The sequence below is a fragment of the Zalophus californianus genome, chromosome 4, assembly GCF_009762305.2.
Source record: "Zalophus californianus isolate mZalCal1 chromosome 4, mZalCal1.pri.v2, whole genome shotgun sequence".
In the NCBI taxonomy this organism is placed as follows: Eukaryota; Metazoa; Chordata; class Mammalia; order Carnivora; family Otariidae; genus Zalophus; species Zalophus californianus.
Genome location: NC_045598.1, coordinates 14,660,073 through 14,684,203, shown reverse-complemented (window position 1 = coordinate 14,684,203; position 24,131 = coordinate 14,660,073). Strand labels below are relative to the sequence as shown.

The 24,131-nt window shown below is 50.2% G+C and overlaps 1 protein-coding gene across 5 annotated transcripts in view; it reads right to left on the bottom strand.

Annotated features, from left to right (window-relative positions):
• Positions 1–16,574: 16,574 nt before the first annotated feature.
• UBXN10 (UBX domain protein 10) overlaps positions 16,575–24,131 on the bottom strand; it is a 13,614-nt gene continuing 6,057 nt past the window's right edge. For 4 of the 5 annotated variants that reach the window (XM_027571021.2, XM_027571014.2, XM_027571003.2 and 1 more), the window contains exon 2: positions 16,575–21,855. In XM_027571021.2, coding sequence (XP_027426822.2) covers positions 20,995–21,840 — 846 coding nt within the window. In that variant the 5' untranslated portion in view covers positions 21,841–21,855 and the 3' untranslated portion in view covers positions 16,575–20,994. Of the gene's footprint in view, positions 21,856–22,641; positions 23,950–24,131 lie in introns of those variants that run through there. The other variant, XM_027571032.2, reaches the window with a different exon arrangement.

Below are 24,131 nucleotides of genomic sequence, written 5' to 3'. Positions count from 1 at the left end.
CTTACCCTGCAAGGGCATGAAGCAAAGTTTACATTTTAATTACTGGCCTGCCATGTCTCATTACTGGAATCTGCAAGGCTGCTCTGAGGAAAATTTAAGGACACAACAGTAGTTTATTTCATATTTGTTTTAATTAAACATCAGTGCTGGCCTTGACTTGTCTGGTAGGTAGTTACTGCAAAAATACTGTGTTGTAAAGTGATGTCTGAGTCCCTTTGTGGAGCCCGAAATATATTTGGTGTTGAAGTGACTCCCTGTCTCGTTCCTGCCATGAGTTAATCGATAGCACCCCTGTCCTTTATCAGGAAGCCCCAGCAGCTGGAGACAGCCTGGTATGCGGGTGAGCAGGCAGCACCACCCCAAGAAAAGGGACTGTTTGGAATTCTCTAGATTTGCATAGACCAGTAAAGGATATCACTGAGATTATAGAAGAACCGGGGCAGTGAATGGTGTGTATAAACCCCTGTGTCTACAGCGGTTAGTACCATTCCTCCCTGCCAGGTGGGAGACGGAAGGCAGACTCTTGGTACTTGAGAAATATTTCTAATTCTTCCCTAACTCTGGGCATTGGGAGATGGCTCCTTCTTATTTCTTACCTTCTTTCAGAAGCCCAGTTTCTGCCACAGATTGAAGCCCAGTGTCTCTGACACAGGAAGGTGCCCTCCTGGGAATCGCTCACTCTGAGTTTAATCCCTGTGCTCGGCAATGGGCCAGGAGAGAAAGGTAAGGAGACACCAACCCAACGGCAACCACACACAGATGGGTAAACAATAAGTTAAGTGAGACCAAACTTCAAATGTGCTCCATACAGACATGGGGGGAAGTGGGGGGAAATGCAGACGAGGGGCCAAGTAATTCTGAGGATTGGGCGAAGGATCGCTGAGTCACGTCTGTGGGTGCCTCATTGTCCTTTGACACTAATCAGAACCCGGAGATATTACTATTTCTAAGAACTAAATAGGTTGCGTTCGGTAATGTAATTCCCCAGTAGCATTTTAGCTTCAGCTGAGTATCATTCTGCAGGATCTTTGTATCAGGTATTGACAATTTTGGCATTGGAAACTATGTTAGCCAGATATTGGAAAAATATTGGCAGGTTTCTAAAAAGAAGGATTCTGCAAAAGAGCATGTATTCCATGACTACAACTATACTGAACTAGCTGTGTTTGTGGCCAACATCCAGGTGGGAATATACATGGGGAAGGTACTTATTTTGTAGTGGTAAGATTATGAATTAATTTTTTATGAAATAGCTTTCCTATATAATATTGCCTTCAATTTAAAGAGAGAAAAACAAATAATTATTGTTATATCCCAAATACTGCATTTTTACAAAATCAATGGGAAAAAGGATCAATGGCGAGGTTCAGAAAGGGAATCTTTAAAAATAACTCAAGAACAGTCACTCTTGATGGAAATTCTGACCTTTGGGCAGAGAGCTTGAAAAGGGGTTTTATAAAACCGAAACACATTTTTAGGGAAATGCAGGGAGCTTTTTAGGAGTCAGTAGATCCTGATCATCAGGGATTTGCTATTGATATTTTTTACACAACAGAACAAAACTAAGAAGGTCCTGACTTAAAAAAAAAAAAACTCCCCCATAACGACACAAATGTTGTACACAAAACTATGTTTCTATTTGTTCTTTATCTTATAATATTCGCCCACATACATGCACAAAATTTAATATAATTTTAGGCACTGTACAGGTTTTGTTCTCCCCACACAAAAGACTATAAGTATTTTTATCCAATACTGTATTTTATCCAATAGTACAGTATTTTATCCAATACTGTTTCAGATTTTCTAAAAAGGACTTAGTGGCTACATTTTAAAAATGTGGTTCTCCTGGAATATTTGAATTAAGCTAGTTGAACTTCTCTTTGAAAAAAAAAATCGAGATTACAGTTGAAAGGAAAGAATGTCAGTCTTATCTTTGACTCAGACATGAGGGGAGGTGCTGGTCACAGGTGACCTGGACACTCAGCTCGAGGACTCCGTGGCAGGGACTATGCAGCAGACGGGACTTGCTCTAAGGTTCTTTTAAACCAGAGTCTTTGAGCTGTGAGGTTGACATTCTAGAAAGCAGAGCCTCAAAGGGAGGTCCAGCCCAGAGCCTGCACCAGAATCTTCTGGGACGCTGTCCTGGCGAAAACAAGGTATACATGCGGCAACACAGGAGATGCTGTGAGGATCAGAGGCTAGGACCCGCCTAGCCTGCCCAACCTTAACCAGAGTTTTATCCCTTTAAAACCAAGTTGCTTTTTGCAATAGAAGCTCCTGACCAGGTCCTGTTCTGCCCTGATTCAACCTGCAAAGTCCGATTGCACCATCGGTGCCTGGTCCTGACAGAGCAGTACCACCCTTGCCTTCGCGGCGTTCGCCAAGTGAACTGCTGAGCAAATGTGTTAACACCCACCGGAGTGGGCCAGGTCCTGCCGCCGCAGTTGGAGGCACAGTGCCATCTAGTGGAAAAAGGAAGAAAAGCGCCCTCTGGTGCCTTTTTTTTTTTTTTTTTTTTTTTAATTAGGGGAGCGTCATTGAAATAGACCAAAGACTCAGCTGTCCTCCTTTGATATCAAAGAAGCTTGAGAACCAGAGAAGGAAATGGACTTCCCGGATGTCACACAGCCAGCCAGAGGCAGCTTCGACGTTACAGAACCTCATCAGTTGAGCCTTGGTCCTGCCCTCTCGGAGCTATGTATAATACCACAATAATGAAACCAGAAGATAAGAGCTTCTAGTGTCTGTTGAGTGGCATTTCAGACCTCTGCTGAGCTGGAGGCGAACATAGGTGGGGACCTCCATTGTTTACTGTCCTATGGAATGACTTGGCCAGATTCTCTCGGGGATGGGTGCAAGGTTAGAACAGTCAGTTGTCCATCTTGCCGCCCCCCCGCCCCCGACCAAATTTGCCCTGAAACTCTGCCCGGGATAAGGCCACATCCATGACACCATGTGACGGAGTAGGCAGGAGATGCCACAGGTTACCAATGCCCTGAGGGGAGAAGAGAAAGAGGTGTGGGTTGCCAGCCTCAGCCCTTCCCAAGCTCTTGCCCTGTGCACTCTTTCGAGAGCCCAGGAAAAAGCTTGTGCCTCTGATCTCAAGCCTACTTCCCTTTCCCACCTTTTGGAAATTCCCTGCAAGTCTATGTTCCCCGGTGCCCAGATGCACAGGTTACCCAGATCCCAGCAGAGGGATGGGGAGGAGGAGGGGCTCAGGACCCCAGTTTCCCGTGCTCTAGGGACTGCCTGACCTTGGTTAAAGCAGATTGCTGGGAGGAACCGCACACCATGTGGGCTTCTTAGCCAGTCTCCAGCTAAAAGGCACATACACGGAGTAGCCTGTTACCCACGATTGTGGAAACTGCACGCTGCATTATTCAGTGTCAGTGTGAGGGATGGAGAGAAAGGTGAACGCCAATGCCTAACTTCTTTCCCTCAAAATAAAATCCTAAATGTTGACTCGAAACATATGGCTATGCCTTGGGATAAATCTTAGTCTAGTTTCTCATGGATATCCTAAAACAGCAAAAGGATTTCTTGACGGCACTCTCTTCCTTCGGAGTCTGGGCCTTCCCTTGACTCCTGGACCATCCTCATTCCAGCCAGAAGGTCGAGCCCATCCTGCCCCGAACCGAAGATTGCTGGCAGAGTCCTAAGCAGTGAACGTGAGTATGAAGGGTGGGGCTGTTAACCTCTAAATGTGCTCCTTTCATTTAATTTCTTCAGAGCTGATTAGAGTAGGGGAACTTTTCATACTGCTTTGCTTTTCTAACTAGGGAATCGGACTCAGGGACTTTTGTGGACTGGAATGCCCCAAAGTGGCAAGGATTTGACAAAACCTTCCGCACCCAGGGCACAGGCTGAGTCCCAGTGCAGCATCCCATGGCCTGATTTACCCCAGGACAAGAGTTCTGAGGTCTCTGGATGATGGAACAGCCTCCGGACACCGAGGGCCAAAGGTCTGCTGCCTGGCAGCCCCTGAACAGAAAGCCCTCCGCCCCTCCTCCCAGTGAGGTCTGACTTCCACCTGCTTCTATAGCCTCTCTACCATCACGGTCCTGCCCTCCGAAATTAATTCCCCTCCAAAGCGCTTGGTTAAAGCTGGGCTTTGTTGCAGTGTCCAGGACTCTGTTGAGACGCAGAAGCATAGACAGCCCTGCTTTCCAGCCCAACACATCCCTGGAAAAGAGGCGATAAAGAGGATTTTCATGATGCAGATTGTATTTTCCCACAGGAACACTTATAATTGGGGTGCACTGCTCACCAGAGGCCTCGCATCGAACGAATCACAGTGACATCCGGCAGCATGTCCTAAAAGCCAATACGTCCCCCAACCTCTGTAATCATCTATCAGAAGAAAATCTCTGACTCGCCTTTTTCTCTTGATTCTGGCAGGGCCTCGGCTCATTACTCAGTGTTCCTAAACTGAGCTATCCCTCCCCAGCCGCACATGCCAGAGCCCCTTTCTTTCCTCTCCTGGCCTTGATCGTGAGGCCATGAGCCCCCTAGTTGTTCCACATGGGCCCGTCTTTCTTCACTGAATCCCTTTAACTAAAAGGCCTTTGAACAATTCACAATTTCCTCTGCCCTCCTTTGCCTCCAGTCCCGCATCGACATGGAGCACATGGGGGTGGGCAGCCCTCCAGCCGGTCACAACAATGTCCCTCCTCAAGGTGCTGAATCTGGACTGTGATTGACATGTAAAAAAAAAGTTCCCACATAATGCCCTTATAGGTCAGAGCCCTAAAGCAGCCAGATATTTCCCAAATCCATGATGCCTGAAGGTCAATAGGGCATTCTTTTATTCCAAAGATAGGATTGATTTCTTTCTGTATACCAGGCATTTCCCAAGGCACTCGGGACATAGCTGTGAATAAAACAGATAAAAACCCACACGGGGCTCTAGAGGGGAAGGCACAAGTGGCATTTGTCCAGTGAGTCAAAAGACCGTTGGCTCCGTCATCAGGAAGCCTGAGGAGCTAGTCCAGATGCTTCTTCCACTAATCAGCCAAGTCACTTCCCCCTCCCTGATCTAGTCTCCTCCTCTGGAGAATGGAAAGGGGGGACTCCGTCCCGGGTAAGGACCTGCACCTGAGACTTATCTAAAAGCACTTTGCTTTGTGACCCTCCTTACACTGTAGAGTTTTTGGCTTCCCAGCCGAGAGGGTAGAGCTTCCCTGCCTCTCCTTAAGTGAGGCATTCATGCCAACTTCCCTCTCTGCCCCTCACAGTTCTTTCCTGCTTTGATTAATCTTTGGTCTTTAGAAAGCAGAGAACCTCTCCATCAATTCCACCTGCCTGCCTCCTGTCTTACTCCGCTCCCCCCCCCACCACGCCCCGGCCCCGTGTTCTCCCTTCTCCATGACCATAGGGTCGCAAGCATTTTTCAAGAACAGACAAACGACCCCATCTTCAAAGATAGTTTTTGTGAGAGGAATGCCTCTTTGGGGCCACTATGATGCCTTTGGGGGCGTCTGTTTCCCTGATCATGCTCAAGGAAGCCAGTGAACAGATCACAGGGAGGGATTCAGTACAGTTGGTGCAACAGAACCACTGGAAACCAATTAGCCTGGAAACCAGAGGAAGGATGGTGGCCAAAGGACAGGCCCCCCCGTGGTAAACAATTACCAATGTGGGCAGGGACAGCAATGTAGGTCAGCTCTCAGCCAGGAAATCGTTTTACCAGTGCAAACTGTGAATCCCTTCTGGAAGCAGAATCTAGGTAAAGGTTTTCTTTCTATATTTGGGCAGATGACCCCCTGGTTGCCTTGCAACTCCCCTTGGTTTCTGAGACAGCTGGTCTTGGCTTCCACCTTCCCTCCACAAGAAAATGGCTCAGGGGCCTTCTCAACCTTGACCTTCTGGTTGATGATTGCAAAATAGAGGGCTAGATTTTGCTTTAGAAACCAGGTCTGGGCAGGAGACCCATATTGCCCTCCCATATTCCGACAACACTGGATGTTTTCTGGCACAGACGTGGTGGATCTTTTTTTATTTGTTTTCCAGAGCACACCTTTCAGCATCTATGGTGCTGTAAAGATTTACCGATTTTAGATGAATATCTCGGGAACCCTAAAATTAACATCAACACCCAGGCTTGAAGGACTGTTCTCGCAGGGATTTGGTCAAGCAGAAACAGGAGACGCTGGGGTTCAGATCCAGTCCCACAGGCAGTTCGGGGCCCCATGCAGAGGCTCGGGTGGGTAGGGTCACTGAGACATTCAGCTCCTAACTGGGCGTGGGCACAGTGTACAAAGTGCTTCTGCATTTACTCTCTCTTTGGTTCCTTAGACCCATTCTGGAAAGTGTTGAGCAGAGCGAGTGTTGACATTATCCCCACTTTGTAGAGGAGGCTGAGATTCACAAAGGCTCCCAGGCATGTGTTTGCTGAGCTGGTATATGACGGTCAGGACTGGAGGTGGTGGGGCGGGGGGGGTCTCCCAGTGCTGAGACCAGGGGTCCTTCTACCACTCCACAGTGTGTTGGGGTGTCTTCTGAGAGTCCTGGGTCAGGCATTTCTGCTCTCTTAACCTCATTCTAGGCAATACTTCAGGTTTACCAGTAAGCCATGGAGGCTGACCTTGATAGACTGCTTGGGAAAGGTGTGTGGCCCACCTTTCCCTCGGAGGCCAGGACCACAGAATTCTGATGGGCATTTTTCTCAGCAGTTCCTGACTCTGCTTCAAGACCAGAGAGGAAACTGCATCTCCTATATACCCATGGCTTCCCAGGGAAGCCACAGTTGCCATATGCCAAGGGCCTCAGAGACTCTCCTCCCTGGTCCCCACTCTGGCATAGCTTTGCCCTGAGGCCATTTTCCTCGCTGACACCCTTTGGCCTCTAGATCATGTGCAAGGGTTGACCAAACCCCAAGATCCTCTCTTTCTCAGACACTGCATGGGACAGCTCTCTGGCATATGGCCCCAGGGATGGTTGGACTTTCTGTTGGCCTTTTTGTAGAGGAACAAAGAAGTGTTCTCCTTCTCCAGCTCGGCAACACAAATCTCCACCCTTGAAGACACCTGCTAACAGCGAGTCATGCAACATTTCTTGAAATGGTACACGAGAAAGTTTGCAAAAGCAGTTGTTTAGAATCCTTCTGCTCTTAGTTAACTTTGCCAGCTGAGCCGTCTTCCTAAGTAAATAACAGTAGAATCCTGCATGGAATTACCTCCAATCCACTGGACTTGCTGTAGCCCACACCTGCCTTCCCCCCCGCCCCAGATATGATTCTGTGAGGTAAACGCTTGGCATGAACCAGTTTGCCTCCAAGTCACTCTCTAGGGCCTCATTACAGAGAGGTGAATGTTAGGTGAGGAATTCAGTGTGCACCTGTAGAGTTCAATGTCTTTTTAAAACCACGAATTGAGGAGCGTAACTAATGAGCACACCATGAAGGCCACAGACCACTTCATTCAACATTAGAGTCACTTCCCAGGTTGGGTAGAAATGAAAGTCCCCAAGGAAAGGCCACCCCATCAAATAATGAAGAGCTTTTATTTTCTGTGTGATAAATATTCAGCGGACATTTTGATAGACAAAGAGCATGTACTAGAGGCCTTCAAAAAAACCCACTCTGATTTCTGGTGGGATGCGGAGGGACGAGAGAGGAGGGGAGGAAGAGATTTCTCTACATGATGTACTCTGTTATCAAAACAGAGCAGCTGGTTGGGGATTTCAGAGTTCAGATGATTTTGAACTGATTCTCCCTTCTCTGCAGGGACCCTTCTGTCATTCTGGCTTTTGCTTGCCCTTCTAGAGCCTGCCCCTAGGATGGTCATGAAGTTAAAACAGAGAACCCACAGAAAGCTTGTATTTCAATGCCTGGCACACGGCAACTGTTTAGGGTAGTCATTGCCTGAGTTATTCATAATATTGGCATCAGGGGAGATGTGTCCCTTTCTGTGAATGGGGCAACAGAGGCAGAGGTCAGGGAGGATTGCTGTCCATGGCCACTGAAGGTCTCAGCTGCACTCAGGCTCACCTTCACAGGCAGGTCGGACTGTTGTGACCGTGGTGGATTGGCCCGGGCTGCAGGGTGGGCGGCTGGCCGGGGTCTGGTTCCACTGCCGCCCCGGCCCCACTCCGTGCAAGCTGGCCCTCCGGGTTGTACTAAGACAGCGATGCTGACCCACCAGCATGACTGTAAATACAAAAGCTCCATACCACCCTTTATGATAAAGAAACTTAGTAACTTCCCAGTGGCTTGGAGCAAGGACACGCTTGATGCTGCCATGGCCTTAGCTCAGGCCTTCCAAACCCACATCCTGCTTCCAGTCTGTCTAACCCTCAGCTACCCTTCCTATGGCCGCCAAGAGGCCCTTCTAGAACCAGCTTCTGATCTGGGACATGATATACTCCTGTTTTAAAGGACCGGCTCTCCTTTGTCTGGAGGGAGCAGCACCCCCCCCCCCGCCGCCTCAGTGGGGCCTGCAAGGCCCTTTTCCATCCCCTCACCTCCCACTGTATCGGGAGGACCCTCCAGTCACTCTGTGCTCTTCATTCCTGGCAGGGCAGGCCCTTCCCTGACTCCAAACTTCTGCACATGCTCTTCCTACTGCCTGGAGGCTGTTCCCTACCTGCGTCTCTGCCTGGCAAACACCTGTTTCGTCCTTCAAGACTCAGCGGCAGGGCAGGCCCCTCTATGTGGCCTTTCTTGACTTCCTCAGGCAGAGGTCCCACACTCCCCTGGGAGCAGGAACCTCCTGCCTGGTGAAGGCAACTATGTTTTCTTCGATTCACTCCAGAGCTGGCCCCTGGTCCCCACCACCGGCATGTCTGCATGGTGTGGCCTGGCTGTGGAAAACATTCTTCCAGACCCGGCACATGCTCTCTGTGTCAGCTTCCTTAGGAGACATCGTGTACCAGAAATTGTCCTACACGTGGAAACTGTGGACTTGATTAGGAGATATTAAATGCCATTAATCGTCTCATCATTGCTATGATGACAACCTGGAGAAACCCCTGGAAGGGAATGGAAATGTTCTCTGAACTCTGGTGGGGGTTCCCAGCTGGGGGTGGGGGGAAGGTGTTTCTTCCTACACGGACTGGAGACTGGCGCCGCTCCCGCCCCCAAGCCCGCCCACCCTCTGCCACCTCCGTCCCAGTCATCACTGAGCATCGGAGACACCTGTGCGTTGGCCAAGGTCACATTCTGAATTCCCACCTGCCTCATCCGGACACGGGCCGGGATGACGTCTGCCTCAGAAGAACATCCTGAAGATCAAAGGAGGGTCTACCTGTGAAGTTCCTAGTAGACACAAACACGGCTCAGTTGCAGGCTCCATCCCTCCCCCACCAGCTGGCACTGCCCCGTGCTCAGCAGCAGCTGCTGGAGGAAGTTCTCAGCCGTGGCACAGAGAGGGGTCAGGCTAGAGGCGGAGGCGCTCGGGCGAAATGCAGACCTTCTCCTCTCCCTCCTGCTGCTCAGGGAAAAGCTCTGCCCTCACACACTTCATAGCCAGGGACTCCAGAGATCTGAACTCACATCGGTGTTGGAGGACGATTTGCAGAGGCAGGGTCTTGGCCATGCGTTTCTGGTCAGAGTCCAAGTGTCCACCTGATTTACTCACCGGGGGTGGCCTGGCCTGTGACCAGCTGCCGCCTCTTCCAGGCAGCACGGCAGGTGGCTGTGGAGTGGCTGAGGGCCCGTGGGGAGGGACCCAGAGGGGGCGTGTTGGAGGGGGGAGAAGCAGATCACTGGGGATGGACCCAGCACCCTGCTCAGGAGCATCCTCTGGCTCTAAGATGACATTTGAGCTCAGGCCAGAGAATCTCCACCGTGTTCTTTGCTATTGACAAGAGAGGTCACTGTATGCCAGATCCGCTTCTAGGTGCCTCGTGTGTCAGCCTGTTCAATTCTCACAACCCTGGGAGCTCAGTACACCAACTAAAATGCTGGGAAACTGAGGCACAGAGGGGCGCCATACCTTGCCCCAGGTGACCTGGCTGGCAGGTGGGAGGCCTCAGATTGAGCCCAGGGGATCTGGCCCAAGGATGCATGTGCTTCAACACACACCGCCCTACCCTACACACAGAGCTCATTTTGCCCCAGCAGCTTACATAAGTCTCTGGCTCAGGCTACCTCTGGTTGTTTAGGTGAAGTCAGCAGCTCCAGTGTGCAGAAGAGACTCGGGGAAGCTGGGGATCCCACTTCCTTTGGTACCTTCTGCTTGCCATCTTCAAGAGGCCCAAACCCAGGGGACCGGGGGTGTGCCCTTGGGTGTGGGACATCCATTCATTTATTTAATACACGTTTAGCAGCCAGGCAGGGGGTAGCAGGGGTCCAGACAGGCAAGGTCTCAGACCTTGTATTGGGGTTGGGAAAACAGCTAATAAATAAATAAGAAAAATTCAAGTAATCCTAAAAAATGAAGGAGAGAAAATGCAGGTGAATGAGGTAGAGTTTGAACAGTACTGGGGGTGGGGGGAGGGGGCTGAACAACCTGGGGCAGCAGGCAGATCATTCTTTATGGGTCATTCTGTATAGATTTTAAACTAAATATTTTCTAATTCTGTGATCTCCTTCAGGCTGAGAAAATGTCATCTCCCTTGTACAGTAAGCTCTACACACACACACCCATCCAGCTCCCTGTCCTGTTGTAGGACTGGTCTGGGCACGGGCTAGGCATTAAATAAGGGACCGCTTGTACCCGGGAGGGTCTGGAGCTTGGTCAGGCTATCTGTGCGCCTCGCTTGCTCACCTGGCCCCAGGTGCAGATGGTGCGGGAACACAGTCCTATTCAGGCTGGGTAGCCGGCCACGTCAGAGCGCTCAAGGACAATTACTGAACTCAAACCTCAAATCTGAGCGTTTTTGCAGAAAGGAGCCTGTTCATGCTTTCAGCTTGGCAGTGGTGCTTGCTTTGAGCAAAATCTCCAGTTACAAGTAATCAAGACCCTACCCCTGGTACGCTGTGGATTCAGAGAATTGGAAGGGTCTTGAGAGATTGCCCAGCCTCTGTCTTCAGACAGGGATTGTGTAAACCACCCTGGTCCCAAGCCCCATTTCTCTTCTTGGATATATCCAAGGACGGAGGTCACAGCGTTATCAGGGTTATGCTCTGCCTCAGTTCAATTTTCTGAGCCCAGGTCACGGTATTTTCATTAAGAAACAGAGTCCCTGAAAGAGGCCCAAGCAAGGGACACTAGAGTATTTGATTACTTATACGGAGCCTGTCTCAGCTACCGACCCGGCTTCTGTTCTCATGAAAATGAAATATTTAGAGAACAGGAACCCACCTGTCTCCACGGCGGCCCTCCCTACTAAGAATATATTATCTCCATTAAGGCAAGGAGAGACATGTGCTGCTCTGTGTGGCTGAGGACAAGCAGACGGACTGAACCCACCTGCGTTGACCAGCTCTACACAGAGCACTTGTGAGGACACTGAAAATTCTGCCAAGTTCACTGGGGATGGCAAGGTGATGGGACACATCGCCGTGAACTGGCTGAAGGGCGCTTATGACCCAAGTGACCCAAGTTAGGGTTACACCTTTGAGGCTAAGCAATTGTTTTGTTTTGAAAGCAGGATCTTTCACAGTTTCATTTGGGGGAGGTTGGTGCCCACCATGGGCAGGACCCATTGCTGGGCACCCAGCGCAGCATGAGGATGAATGAGTCGCAGGCTGCTGTCGAAAGGGCCTCGCGGCCTGGAGAAAGAGGCCGGCTGTGCTCCCGTTCTAGGAGGTTGCTCCTCCCTTGGCTGGTTCTCTCCTACACATCCCTCTGAGCCTCAGCTCCCACAGTACTTTCCAGAACATTCCCCCATCCCCAATCTGTGATGCCCTAGCATCCTTTAACGTATTTGTTAATTCCACAAGCACTTACTAAATGCATGCTGTGTGCCGGGCACTGTTGAGACCATTGCATTAATCCCATGATGTTCTAGTTTTCTGTGTGCGACCTGCCTGGAGGTCCTGGAGGCCAGTGAACATGTCTTCACCCTCACATCCCCCAGGACCTGGCCTAAAGCAGCTGCCGAGTAAACATCTGTGGACACATGAAGAGAGCAATAGCAATGATTTAAGATGGGTAGTTCCTAGAATAAAGACGAACATTTGTACATGTTTTTACAGACGTCAAACTTTCTCGGTAAACATTATGTCATCTGATTCTTCACAACAACCCCTTGGGAAACAGTTGTTTGCATTCGTGGGTGGGAAGACTGAGGCAGAGTATGACCCACTCCGTGGAACACCGGACTTGTGTTGCCAAGGGCTGTGCTCTCTGGACTCCACATGGGACTGTTTCTTCTGTGAGAACCTGAGGCGGATAATGAGCTGGAGCAGCTCAGGGCAAGGAGAAGCTTTCCTTCCTGCAGAAGCTGGGGCTGGCACCGGGACGGGGCAGCTCCTGACAAGTAGAGGTGGGATCGGCCCCGTGAGGAGGAAGCCCCAGGGGACATTTGAGAGCAGGCCTGCCCTGGGGTGCAGGTCCAGAGGACAGTCACTGCTCTGGCCTGTTGAGACTGGGATGAAGAGACTCAGAGACCACAGCTGTTAGTAGGGACCCGGACACGACCTAGGCCTGCCTAGCAGTTCCGAGCTTGGCTGACCCTTAACATTGGGGGAGTTGCTAAACCATGGTTCCCAGCCTCCAACCCCAGAGACTTCAATTCAGAAGATCTGGAGCAGATCTTTTTAAAAAGCTCTAGAGCCTGGGGCGCCTGGGTGGCTCGGTTGTTTAAGTGTCCACCTTTGGCTTAGGTCATGGTCCCAGGTCATGAGCTGGGAGTCTGCTTCTCCCTCTCCCTCTGTCCCTCCCCCTGCTTGTGCGCACACACTCTCTCTCTCTCTCTCTCTCTCAATAAATAAATAAAATCTTAAAAAAAAAAAGCTCTAGGGCCTTTTAGATGCTGAGCCCCCGCCCCCCTGCCACGCCACCCCAACCTTTAAAATCTATTATTCAGTTTTGCCAGCTGGACGCTGTCTTGGAGTTCAGAAGCCATTTGGAGGCATTTCCTGCCATGCTGAGTCAGAGGTTTGTTGGTGATGGTCTGCATTTCCCCAGTGCTTGTGTGACAGCTACACTCTCTCCCGCTCTATCTGACACACTCCTCTGCCTGAAAATGAAGGGATGGTCTCCGGGGTCGACTGTGGGTGTGTGCACTGTGGATTTGTTCTCTCATGAGCAGGTGCCTGTGGCTCACACCTTGACTTCCTAGAGGATGGGACTGAGGAATCTAGACTGGCTGGTACCAGATGCCTTGGCTGACCCCGCCCGGTGGGGAATGATTTGAACAGCATCGTGCATCCTGAAGAGCCAGGACCCAGTCCAAGAGCCTTCCAGTAAGCCCCAGAGGCGTCCCTTCCATGGCCCCTCTCCAGTGTGAATGCACTCCCAGCCTGGCCTTTGCCTCAGTCGGCCTCTCTCACTTCTTCCCGCCCTCTTTTAAAACCCAAATTAAAAGGCATTAGGAGACAGGGGCTGGGTAGCCCAGGTCCTCAGACTGAAAGCTCATGGCTTTGACCAGTGAAGTTGAGCATTCAGATACTCTTCCAAGACCATTTGTTGTAAATCAGAAAGGCTATTTTCTGCCACTATTGTATTTAGTTGGTTTCAAACTATTGCCCAATGAGGTAAAAGACTAGTATAGTACTTACGACATATGGTATATATATTTTTTATCTACATGATTCTTCCCACTAGATTGAAAATTCCTTGAGAGCAAAGACCTGTCTGATTCATCCTTATGCCCCACGTCCAATGTGTGCACATGGTTATTTTGTTGGCTCAATGAAAAGATATGTATTTAACTAAGATTTGATTCAGAAAATCCAACATGCATAGAATTCAGTTCATGACTGTATGTATTTTGAAAAGTATAATACTTGTATCAGATAGCATGCATAGATCAATTAATAGGAATATTGAGAACGAAGAAATTTCTCTCTCGGCCAACCAACAGCTCCAGCTTGCCTTGGCTTTAATTGCCCCAGATTACGACAACGAATTAACCGCACCTTCGGGTTTTTTACTTTAACGTTAAAAATAGGTGGAAAGACACGTTAAGATTTTTAATGTTCAGTAGCAATCAAAGACGTGCAAAATTAGAAAAAAAACTTTGTTTTCATTTTCAACCAACAAAAGTAAGGGACATTATATCCAAAGCAGTAGCCTCGAAGCTGGTGGTACCATAATGAAGCTTGGGGGGCTTGCTATATAATCCTTTGAAAAGCAAAGTAAAATCCACAGGGTTTTTTTTTTTTTTTTTTTTAGATAATTTGACCTACCAATCCTATTTCTGAAAATTGTCCTAAAGAAATCATTCAAAAGATGCAAAAACTACATAGATGAAGCTTCAAGCATCGACTTCTATAGCAAATCTGGAAACATAGAAATGTTCCACAGAAGAAAATGGTTTAATAAGTTATAGTATAGCAACATGTTGAAATATTACTCAGCTTTAAAATAATTATGAAGACTGGAGAAATTTGGAAAGAAGAACCTAAAGCCCTGTGTTTGTTAGGTTTACAAATGTTAAATGTATGTGTGCCTACTGGCAAGAGAGTATTGTGCAAAATGAATTTAATCTTTAAGAAAGAAATAACATATGCCAAAATATTAATAACAATGATCTCTGACTGAAAGGATTATGGGTGACTTTTATTTTCCTCTTCAATCTTCTCTATAGTTTCTAGATTTTCCATTTTAAAAAAAGGCATGTGTTTTGTTTGGGGGACAGAGGGCAATGGATTCTGTAAGAGTGAGCCTCTCCTGCCTGGAAAAATGATCGATGATGATGCATATTATGGGTTAGCATTTACTTTAATACTGTTTTTACAATAAAAGCAAGTACTACTTCTTCTTAAGATCTGTTTATTTATTTGAGAGAGAGCAAGCGCAAACGGAGGGGCACATGGAGAGAGAGAATCTCAAGCAGGCTCCACGCGGAGTGCGGAGCCGGAAGCAGGGCTCGATCCCATGACCATGAGATCACGACCTGAGCCGAACCAAGCGCTGGATGCTTAACCGACTGCACCACCCAGGCCCCGAAAAGTAAGCACTACCTTTCTTTAAAAAAGTGAAAGGATGATATACCCAGCAGCTGACTGCTTCTCATGACTTTTGTGGCTACCACTCTGGTCTTCAAAGCCATAGCTTCTACTTGGGCTTCCATCTGCCCCCTTTGCCTCTTCTCAGCACAGGAACCAGATCGCTGATTTGAAGACCCGTGTCAGGTGCCGACTCCTCTGCGCAGCACCCTGCAGTTGGCTCCCCATTTTACCCAGGGATGGGGCCTGATTTGTTGCCCCACCCCCATGTCTGATGGCTCCACCCTCCCTCATTCCAGCCACCCTGCCTGGCACCCTTCCTCTAAGAGGCTGGACTCTTAGGGCCTCACTCCTCAGGGCCTCTGTATCTCCTCTGCCAGGAACAGGCTCCCCCCGCCTATCCCCCTTCCTCCGGCCCCCCACCTCCTTCAAGTTCTCTGCCCAGATGCTACTTTGTCGATTAGGTCGGCCTTGACCACCATGTAACGCTTCATCCTCCACCGCACCCCCCATGCTCTCCAGATCCGCCTTACCCTGCTAGGTTTTCCTGTTTTCCATCACATGTATCCCTTTCCACCCCATTGTATTATTTATTGTTTATTGTTCTTTTTCTGTATCCCCCACATTCAAGTGTAACCTCCGTATGGGCAGGGACTTTTGCTCTGCTCTGTTCATTGATAGACCTAACAGGTACCTGGCCTATAGGTTCTTAGTATATACTTGTTGAATGAAATTGTTACAGATGATTTGAATAAGATGAAGGTGGGTTGGGAGCTCCATTAAGAAGGCAAAGGGCGGGGCACCTGGGTGGCTCAGTCCGTTAAGCGTCTGCCTTCCGCTCAGGTCGTGATCCTGGGGCCCTGGGATCGAGTCCCACGTTGGGCTCCCTGCTCAGCGGGGCGCCTGCTTCTCCTTCTGCCCCTCTTCTCCCCCGCAAAGGCCCCCCGCTCATGTGTGCTCTCTCTCTCTAATAAATAAATCTTAAAAAAAAAAAAAAGGTGACAAAGAGCAAGCTGAGGCCCAGGCCCAGGTTGGTTTGGGGAAACTAACAAACCCTCCAGAGTTTAGATCCAGAGGCTTTGGGACTTGGTACATTTAATCTGGTCTAGGTGGACACTGCAGCGTCCCAAAGCTAGATGCAGGGCTGGAGGGGGGATGGCGGGTGATTCCCAGATTGTACTTCCCGGTTGGGAGGAGGAGAGCTGCTACCATTCTCCCACGGTTTGTCTGCGAGTGGCTGGCCACTCTGGGCGCCAGGGGGCTGGGGCTGGAGCCGACCCAGCGTGTTTGTCCGTGGCACTCACCAACCAGAGCAGACCTACCTCTCCCTCACGGGGCAGATGCCAGAAGATGCCATCCTCAGCTGCTCACAAAAAGGACCGGGGCCTTACTGCATAGATCTCCTCGTTGTAAAAAACAGGTGGGCATGAAAATCTTGAAATCTGGAAGCTTTGTTAATTTGGTCAAAGGACAGTGGTTTTCTTTGCCCTCCCAAGAAGAAATGCATCCCAAATCAGCTGCTGGGTTTGAATGAACAGAACGGAAGCAGGCAGGAAAGGGAGGAGAGGATATAAACAATGTGTTATTTTATTGGAGCCAGGTTTATTAAGGAACCTTGGTCAGGAATCATACCCTAAGATGTAGATGGTGATTAATTGATGTTCAGTGAAAGAGCGACAATTTCAGTTTCATCTCTTCTCAATTAAAGCCATCAATGGCTTTGGGATCCTCTGTACACTTTATCCGAAAGCACTCATGCACTTCTTTCCTACGAATATTTTTGCCGGTCGGTGCTTCTCCCTGCCCAGCACAGGTTCGTGGCTGACGTGTTTGTTTGCTCGTTTTTGCAGGAAGAGTGCCCCGTGGTGATATGGTCAAGTGACATCCACTTGGGTAGATCCCAAAAGCTATCTTGCCTTTTCTTGCCCCCCTTAACCGACAATGTGTCCAGGATCTGACACCTCTCACGACATCTATGGTTGCTGTTCTGGCCCAGGTCATCTCTTGCCTTGTCACTGGCAATGGCCAGAGCTGGCCTTCCATCTCCCACCCAGACCCCCGCCGTCAACTCTCAACACAGCACCCAGAGTGCCCCCCCCCCGCCCCCGCCAGCATAGCAGACCTTCGGAGCGAGGCTTGCTTAACCATACCCATCAGCAGTTGTCCTATCAGTGGTTCAGCCTCCTGGGATAGGATTCAAGTGTGTCCAAAAATACCTCCGGAGATCTGATCTTCCGTATAAATCGTTCAGGAGCAATGCCGCTTCCTCCACGGTGTGAAGATAGAGGAACACAGAGGGGTGTCAGAGAGGGCCGCCAGACGCTGCCCTACTCAGGAAGGGAAAATGTCACATCACCCGTGCAGACGCAAAACCAAACACCCAATTTTATTTTTACAACGTCAGTTACTGTCTTGTGCGTGAGTGAGTCACCAAAAGGAGGCTCCACTTGGGTTTTGCCAACTCCCCTGCAGTGGCCTCTGACCTTGGCTGGGTTTGGGCTGGTTCTGGCTCCGGGCGAGGGTGAACGGGCTCCAGACCTTGCACTTGATGGTGGTGTGTTTCGCCGTGCACTATGGAAACAGATGTTCCTGCTTGGTTCGCAGACTGACTCCCAACTAAGGCTGAAGTTGAATCATCTAGTTTTCTTTGCAACCCCGTTTAAAAGGTAGGAAAGTAGATCCTCTTACCATATAAAAGTCTCGTCAAAGATACACCTCAAACTACAGGAAACTGTGCACCCTTTTATCTCAACTTACTAAAAAACTGTGTAAAGAGAAATTTTTGCCCCTTGGGGCAGCATGGCTTTATTTGACACTAGAAACCCACTGGACATGGTGGTAAAGCACAGGGACAAAAGCGAAACTTGGTTCCTGGAGTGCCTCCTTTTGTAATGCATGCCTGGGACAGTTATTGGTCACTAGACTTTAAGGTTTTTCATGGTAATGGAAACCTCAAGGCTTGTCTACGTTTCTTTGCTTGTGGAATATTTTCTGCGGGATCTCTGGAGCGACTGCTGGCCCACAGTCAAGTTCACCTGCATCTCTTCATCAGGACTGCCCTGGCTTACCGGCTGGTGGCTGGATCCCCAGGTACTTTCAGGGCAAGGACTGTTGTGTTAAAACCACCTGCCATCTGTTGGTGAAAATTTTGGGGCTTCTAGATGATGAGTCACTTGTTTCTCCTGCTGTTCCTTCTGCTGCCAGGACTAATTTACCTCTTAGACCATATCAGGGGAGATGCTGGGAAAACCGGTCTTGAAGCTTTGTCCTATGCAAAGTTCACGTCCCGAATGACCACTATTCCTGGTGCTGTCGCTAGAAAGGTGGGGGAGGACTCGCCTTTGCATTCCCACAGGGCCGGCGAGGAGACAGCAAGAGCCTATCTGCTCTTCACTCCAGGGCCCTTCTCAGGTAAATCTACAGCCATCCAACTCGGTCGGGTTGGAGTTGAGAGTCCCGAGGTGGCTCACATTTCCTTGCCAGTGGTCCCTTGGTGGGACGCCAGTGCCAGTAACCCATGTGTGATACAGGGTAGGTCCTCAGTGACCACTGGTTCAATGAATGAGTGAGGTCTGTGACTACAAAGTGGTCACCCAAGGCCACCCATGAGACCAGGGTGCCCACATGACCGTGCCACCTACAGAGTCATCCCTCTGACAGTCTGATGGAGGCTACTCTTGCCAAACTCCGAAGGAGAGTACTCGGAATGATTTTTAGGGGAAATTCAGGAGACTCTTGCCACACAGAGCTTGGTGCTATCCTGTAACCTAAAAGCAAGAGCTATGGGAAGGGTGAGTAGCCAGGGTGCCTGGGGACGAGGACTTGGATTTCACAGCAGAGTCCAGTGCTTTCCCAAGAAGGTGAGGTTGGGTGAGCCCCTCTGTCCGCCAGAGCACCGTGGCCAGAGTCCTGCACTAAAATAGAAGCCGTGCTTCTCCACTGACTCGGTTTCACACAAATCAATTTTTATTGTGTCATCATCCCTGTGTCCCAAAGAAGTTTATTAGGGTGGCTCAAATCTAGCTTTATTCACATGTCCTAAGATACCCTACAATATTTCTGTGTTTCATGCCTTCCACTTTTTTTTTGCCACCCCAAATTCCAAGCTAAATTGCAGCAGCAAAGCCCTAAGTGCAGAAGATTCTAGCTCCCTTGAGCATGCTCCGTTTCACTGAAGTTTTCTACAGATTTCCTGCCTGGAGAAATTACCGAGTCCCAGGTGGGTGGGATTTTATTCTTACCATAGAGTAGGTGTGATTTTTGGGGAGGATCTTCCCCCAGCCTCCTAGATCAGAGGCAGATATGCACCTGAGTCCTGGGTGGGAGGTAAACGTCTGTACTGAGAGTACCGGGCTCGACCCCCCAGTCCCCTCTGCCATGGTCGCTGGTTGGGAGAGGTGGCCAGCTGCATGTGCCTGCCCGAGGCCCTGCAAGCCCCAACTGACCTTTGCAACCAAGCTGGTATTAGGAAATTGGACCACACATTCTGAAAGAACCCACTCTCGAGTGATCTGGGTGGTGTGGGATGCAGGAAGGACAAGGCGAGCCTTCTTTAGAGGAAATGATGTTGGCATTAATCTCCATGGCTGAGTATCAAGTTGCTGGAATTAACATTTCCAGCTGCCTTCCTTATCTAGGTACAAGACGCACTTGCTGCTGAGGCTGCCACGCTGATAGGCGTCTAGAACCCCTGCCTTCTCTGTGTACCCAGGGGCAGGGAGAGCACATCCGTACTCAGCACTTCGTGATGGCTGAGCTCTTGAGGGACCAGCTTCCCTACTCTGAATGGTGATTTGACTACAAAGAGGATCCTGAGGGAGAGCTGGAAGGCTTGCTGAACTCCCAATACAAGAGAACTTTGGCAAATTGTCCACATCACCACTTCAGAGTTGGAAAGCCGAGAGCCCATGGTCTTCAACACAGCTACGGGCTAAGGCATTCAATCAGACAGACACGAGGGCACATGGTCTCTCAGCACAGGTGCAGCCAAGTGACGCCCGATGGAGGCACCCTTGTCCTCCCGGAGGTTCCGAAATCACAGAACAGGGGCACTGTGGTCCCCGCTCCAGGGAGTCTCTGTTGGAAGGAGGCGAGACACTGAAACCACGTCTCCATACCCAGATAAGCCAAGGGGGCCTTCGGGGCAAACTTGTACAGACTTGTAGGTTTGTACAGTTTAAAAACAAAAAGATTCCATTAGTGACAAAAGCAAAGGAAATCAGATTACAGCGGTGTTTCTCAGTTTGGGAAGAGTACTGCATACAGAGAGTAGCCACCGATATTTGCCAACCTACTTTTTCTCTATTTAAAAGTGGCTACTTGGCTAACCCATGGTGGTGCAAGCAGTTTACTTTCTAGCTCTCAGACTATTTCAGAAACGTTGATGTGTTGGGGGATTTGTATTAGCAAAAGACTTCTCTCCTCTGAAGCCACATCACACAAACAGTAATCCCCAAGAAACGCTAGCCACCCAAGCCCAGCAAAGGGGCTGCTTCCAAGATAGTGTCAACTGCCTGTTTCTTAAAGATGTTTGCAAGAAATACAAATGCCAGTTTGACATTTCCTGAGCCCTGGTTATTTACCAGACTAGAATCCTCTCTGGGAAGTATTTAATCCTGCATCAAATACAGAAAGGCAAACCATTGGCTTCAAGAGAGTGAGAGTTCATTGTAAAGGCAAGCGGGTGCTCCAGAAAGGACCCAGAACTCGGGGAAGGGGAAGACCTGGTCACCGTGGTTACAGGAACAGCCCTGGTAACTTGCCAGTCCACTCCAGGGGTGGAGGCAATTTAACGACTGGAGGAGAACCTTCTCAGTGTGCTTGGCGCATGTGCAAACTTCACTCCTTCAGAGGAGGGGCTGTGAAGATGAGTCCCAAGGATCACAGCCGCACCAGGTTCACATGGCACTTGGTACCGAGCTGCCGGGAAGGCCACAGCACCCAAGCGTGCTCCTTACTCAGAGACCCAGGATCCCAGCTGGGGGACTGTGGACTCAGGGCTCCCCCTCCCCTTCTTCCTGAGAAATGCCCAGCACCGACTTGTGCAGGATTTTGCACTCCTGCAGAGATCTGGTGAGGTCAAAGAAACGTCTCCTGGGCACCCCCATCACTGTGATACTGCAGGGCTGGTAGCTGGCCTGGTTCTGGTGTTCGGCCACGGCCACAACGGTCTGTAAGGCGTCGGTGGGCCGGAAATGGTGAACGAACCTTTGGCCCGACGGCGATCTGATGGCCAGCAGAAGCCTCGGCTCTCGATCTGATGTCTCCTCCACGTCCCCAGCCCTGGGGGAGGTCTGTCTCCTGGTCTCGACGATGACTTTCCTCTCTGGGGAACAAGCAGGAGCTCTGGAATCTTCTTCACTTGTCTTCACAGTGCCAGTCTCCTCTTGGTCAAGAGCCTGGATGCTGCCCAGCTGCAGGGAGCCGGCCTTTTTAGCTACTGCTTCCACAGACCCCTCCTCCAGGGTCTTCCTGTTGATGGAAGGGAGGACTGGGTATTTATTGAGAGAAGAGGATGCACCACCTGGCACCTGTTGCAGCAGCTCAGGGATCTCATCAGGAGCTCCCGAGTTTGGAGACTTGGGTGCGCAGGCTCCCGGTCTCCGGCCGCTTGGCGACTCGCAGGGGATGGCTGGAGGGAGGGAGGCTGGCGTGCGGTGAGGGCACAGCTCTGTGCCCTGTGGTCTGTGCAGACTGGGCCGCGTCCGTCCCTTGGCGGACTTGGGCCTGAGGACATGCATGTTGGCCGAGTTTGGCTGCCAGATGAAGCTGTCAGCTGTCGAGCTGCCGACGGTGCTGCGTTCAGGGGGGGCTAGGTTCACAGGGGCTTCTGTGACCATTGCTTCTCCAGACCCCTAAGGAAGCAGGAGAGAAGAGAAGCCGCGGATTACACTTCCCAGGACTCCTGCCTCCGAGCCATTCACCCCCAGGGGCCGGAATTAGTGCCAACTGGCCAGGAGGGCTTCTCTCTGGATTTCGGGCATTGGGGGAGGGGCCCCGGCTGCCATTCATTCCTCTGCTCTATCAGTCATTCCAGTCACTTGGAAAAATCAGTGAACCAAGAGTGAGGGAAGACAGGTGTCGAGCCCACCAGTAAAGAGGTATTTTCAATAAGTAATAATTGACGTGAAGAAAACAAACAAAGTAGGCACCAGAGAGTGACTGTTGGCGGGGGGGGGGGGGGGGGGGGGGGGGAGACAAATTCTTATTCTTACGGGGGTAGGGGATACTTTAAGCTGAGAGACCAGAGGGATGAGAAGCAACAAGCCGTGTCACAATCCAGAGCAGGGACTGGCTAACTTTTTCTGAACATGTTTTCAGGATTTGGGAGCCACGTGATCTCTCTTGCAATGATTCAGCCCTACCCTCGAAGCCACTGACCCGTTTTTCCTCTCTTCCCTGGGCCTATCCTGACTCTCTCTTTCTACCCACAGTTGGACCTTCCTTCCTTTTCCTTCCTCTTTTCATTCAGCTTTGTCACCCTTTTAGTTACGATTAACAGTAACAGTAATCCCCAAGGTGTCTCTGCACAAATCACTTAATGTCAAAAAATCCCTCCACCGCCCTAACTTTGTCACCAGGGGTGTGGGGTAGGGGAGGGGGGCACCATGGCTGATCTCGGCCCATTGGCCAGAACTCACCGGGAGGTACACAGGTTCTAGACCAGGGGCCAGCAAGCCTTTTCTGTAAATATTGGCCAGATAGCCAATATTTTCAGTTTTGCTGGCCACGGGGTCAGTCGTAAGTCCACAGCTCTGCCCTTGGGGTGTGACAGCCGCCGCAGACAGCAGGTAAATGAACGGGTGTGGCTGTGTGCTGATAAAGCTTCGTTTATGGACACTGACATTTCAATTTCATATCATTTTCATGTGGCACAAAAGATTCCTCTTCTTTTTATTTTTTTCCCCAACCATTTAAAAGTATAAAGCCTATTCTTAGCCCACAAGCCACACAAAACTGGCAGTGGGCCATCGTGTACCAAACCATTGGTCTTAGACCAACTCCACCGGGGGCTCTGGGCACACGCTAATCCTACGATGTAGGAGCTAGAGGGTCAGAGCAACTGCCCCCCAGTCACAAAGCCAGCTATTGACAGAGCCTGAACTAGAACCCAGGTCTTGTGACACCCGGCCATGTTCTGGAGGACCAGGCTTCGCCTTCTGTCTTCCCAGCTACCTGGTGAACCCTCTGAGGGCCTCTGTATGTGCATCTCCCACTGCGGGTGTTCATGCGTGCTAGCCAAATCCCATAGAAGCCCCGTGTTCCCAAGCTCGGTAGGAGGCATGGGCATTCTTCTGTGCAGGCCCTAATTGCCAGATCGGGTCTCTTTCTCCCCTCCTCACCATCTAGGTGGCCCCTTCATTAACTCAATTACCACCACCTCCCCCTACCGCGCCCTACTTACATCCTTCCCTGGACACTGTGGGGCGTCTAGGGCTCCCGTCCTCCCTTGGAATCCTGACCACCACTGCACAGGCTGACTGGGTGTCTCCCCACCCTCTAAAGCCCTTCTGGTAATTTCCCAGTGCCTCATGGTCCCCAAGCAGCAGCATGTCTGAGTGCAAAGGAACCAGGACCTGATGTCCTAAGTCCGGGGTTCTATTGCAGGCTCTGCCGAGAGTTAGCTGAGTCACCATGGGACCGCCATTCTACCCTTCTGATACATCTCTTTCCTCATCTATAGAATTAGCCATACGACCTTGAAGACATTATTTAAATACCTCTCAGGTCAGTCCCTTTATCCGCAACAGGAAGACAGTAATACAAAATCATGTAACCACGGCTATAAGCACCGGGCTCGGTGCATGTGTAGTCAAGGCTTAAAAAGAGTTAAGGTTAGGGGCGCCTGGGTGGCTCAGTCGTTAAGCGTCTGCCTTCAGCTCAGGTCATGATCCCAGGGTCCTGGGATCGAGCCCCCCATCGGGCTCCCTGCTCAGCGGGGAGCCTGTTTCTCCCTCTCCCACTCCCCCTGCTTGTGTTCCCTCTCTCGCTGTGTCTCTCTCTGTCAAATAAATAAATAAAATCTTAAAAAAAAAAAAGAAGAAGAAGAAGAGTTAAGGTTAGGGGCGCCTGGGTGGCTCAGTCGTCAAGCGTCTGCCTTCGGCTCAGGTCATGATCCCAGGGTCCTGGG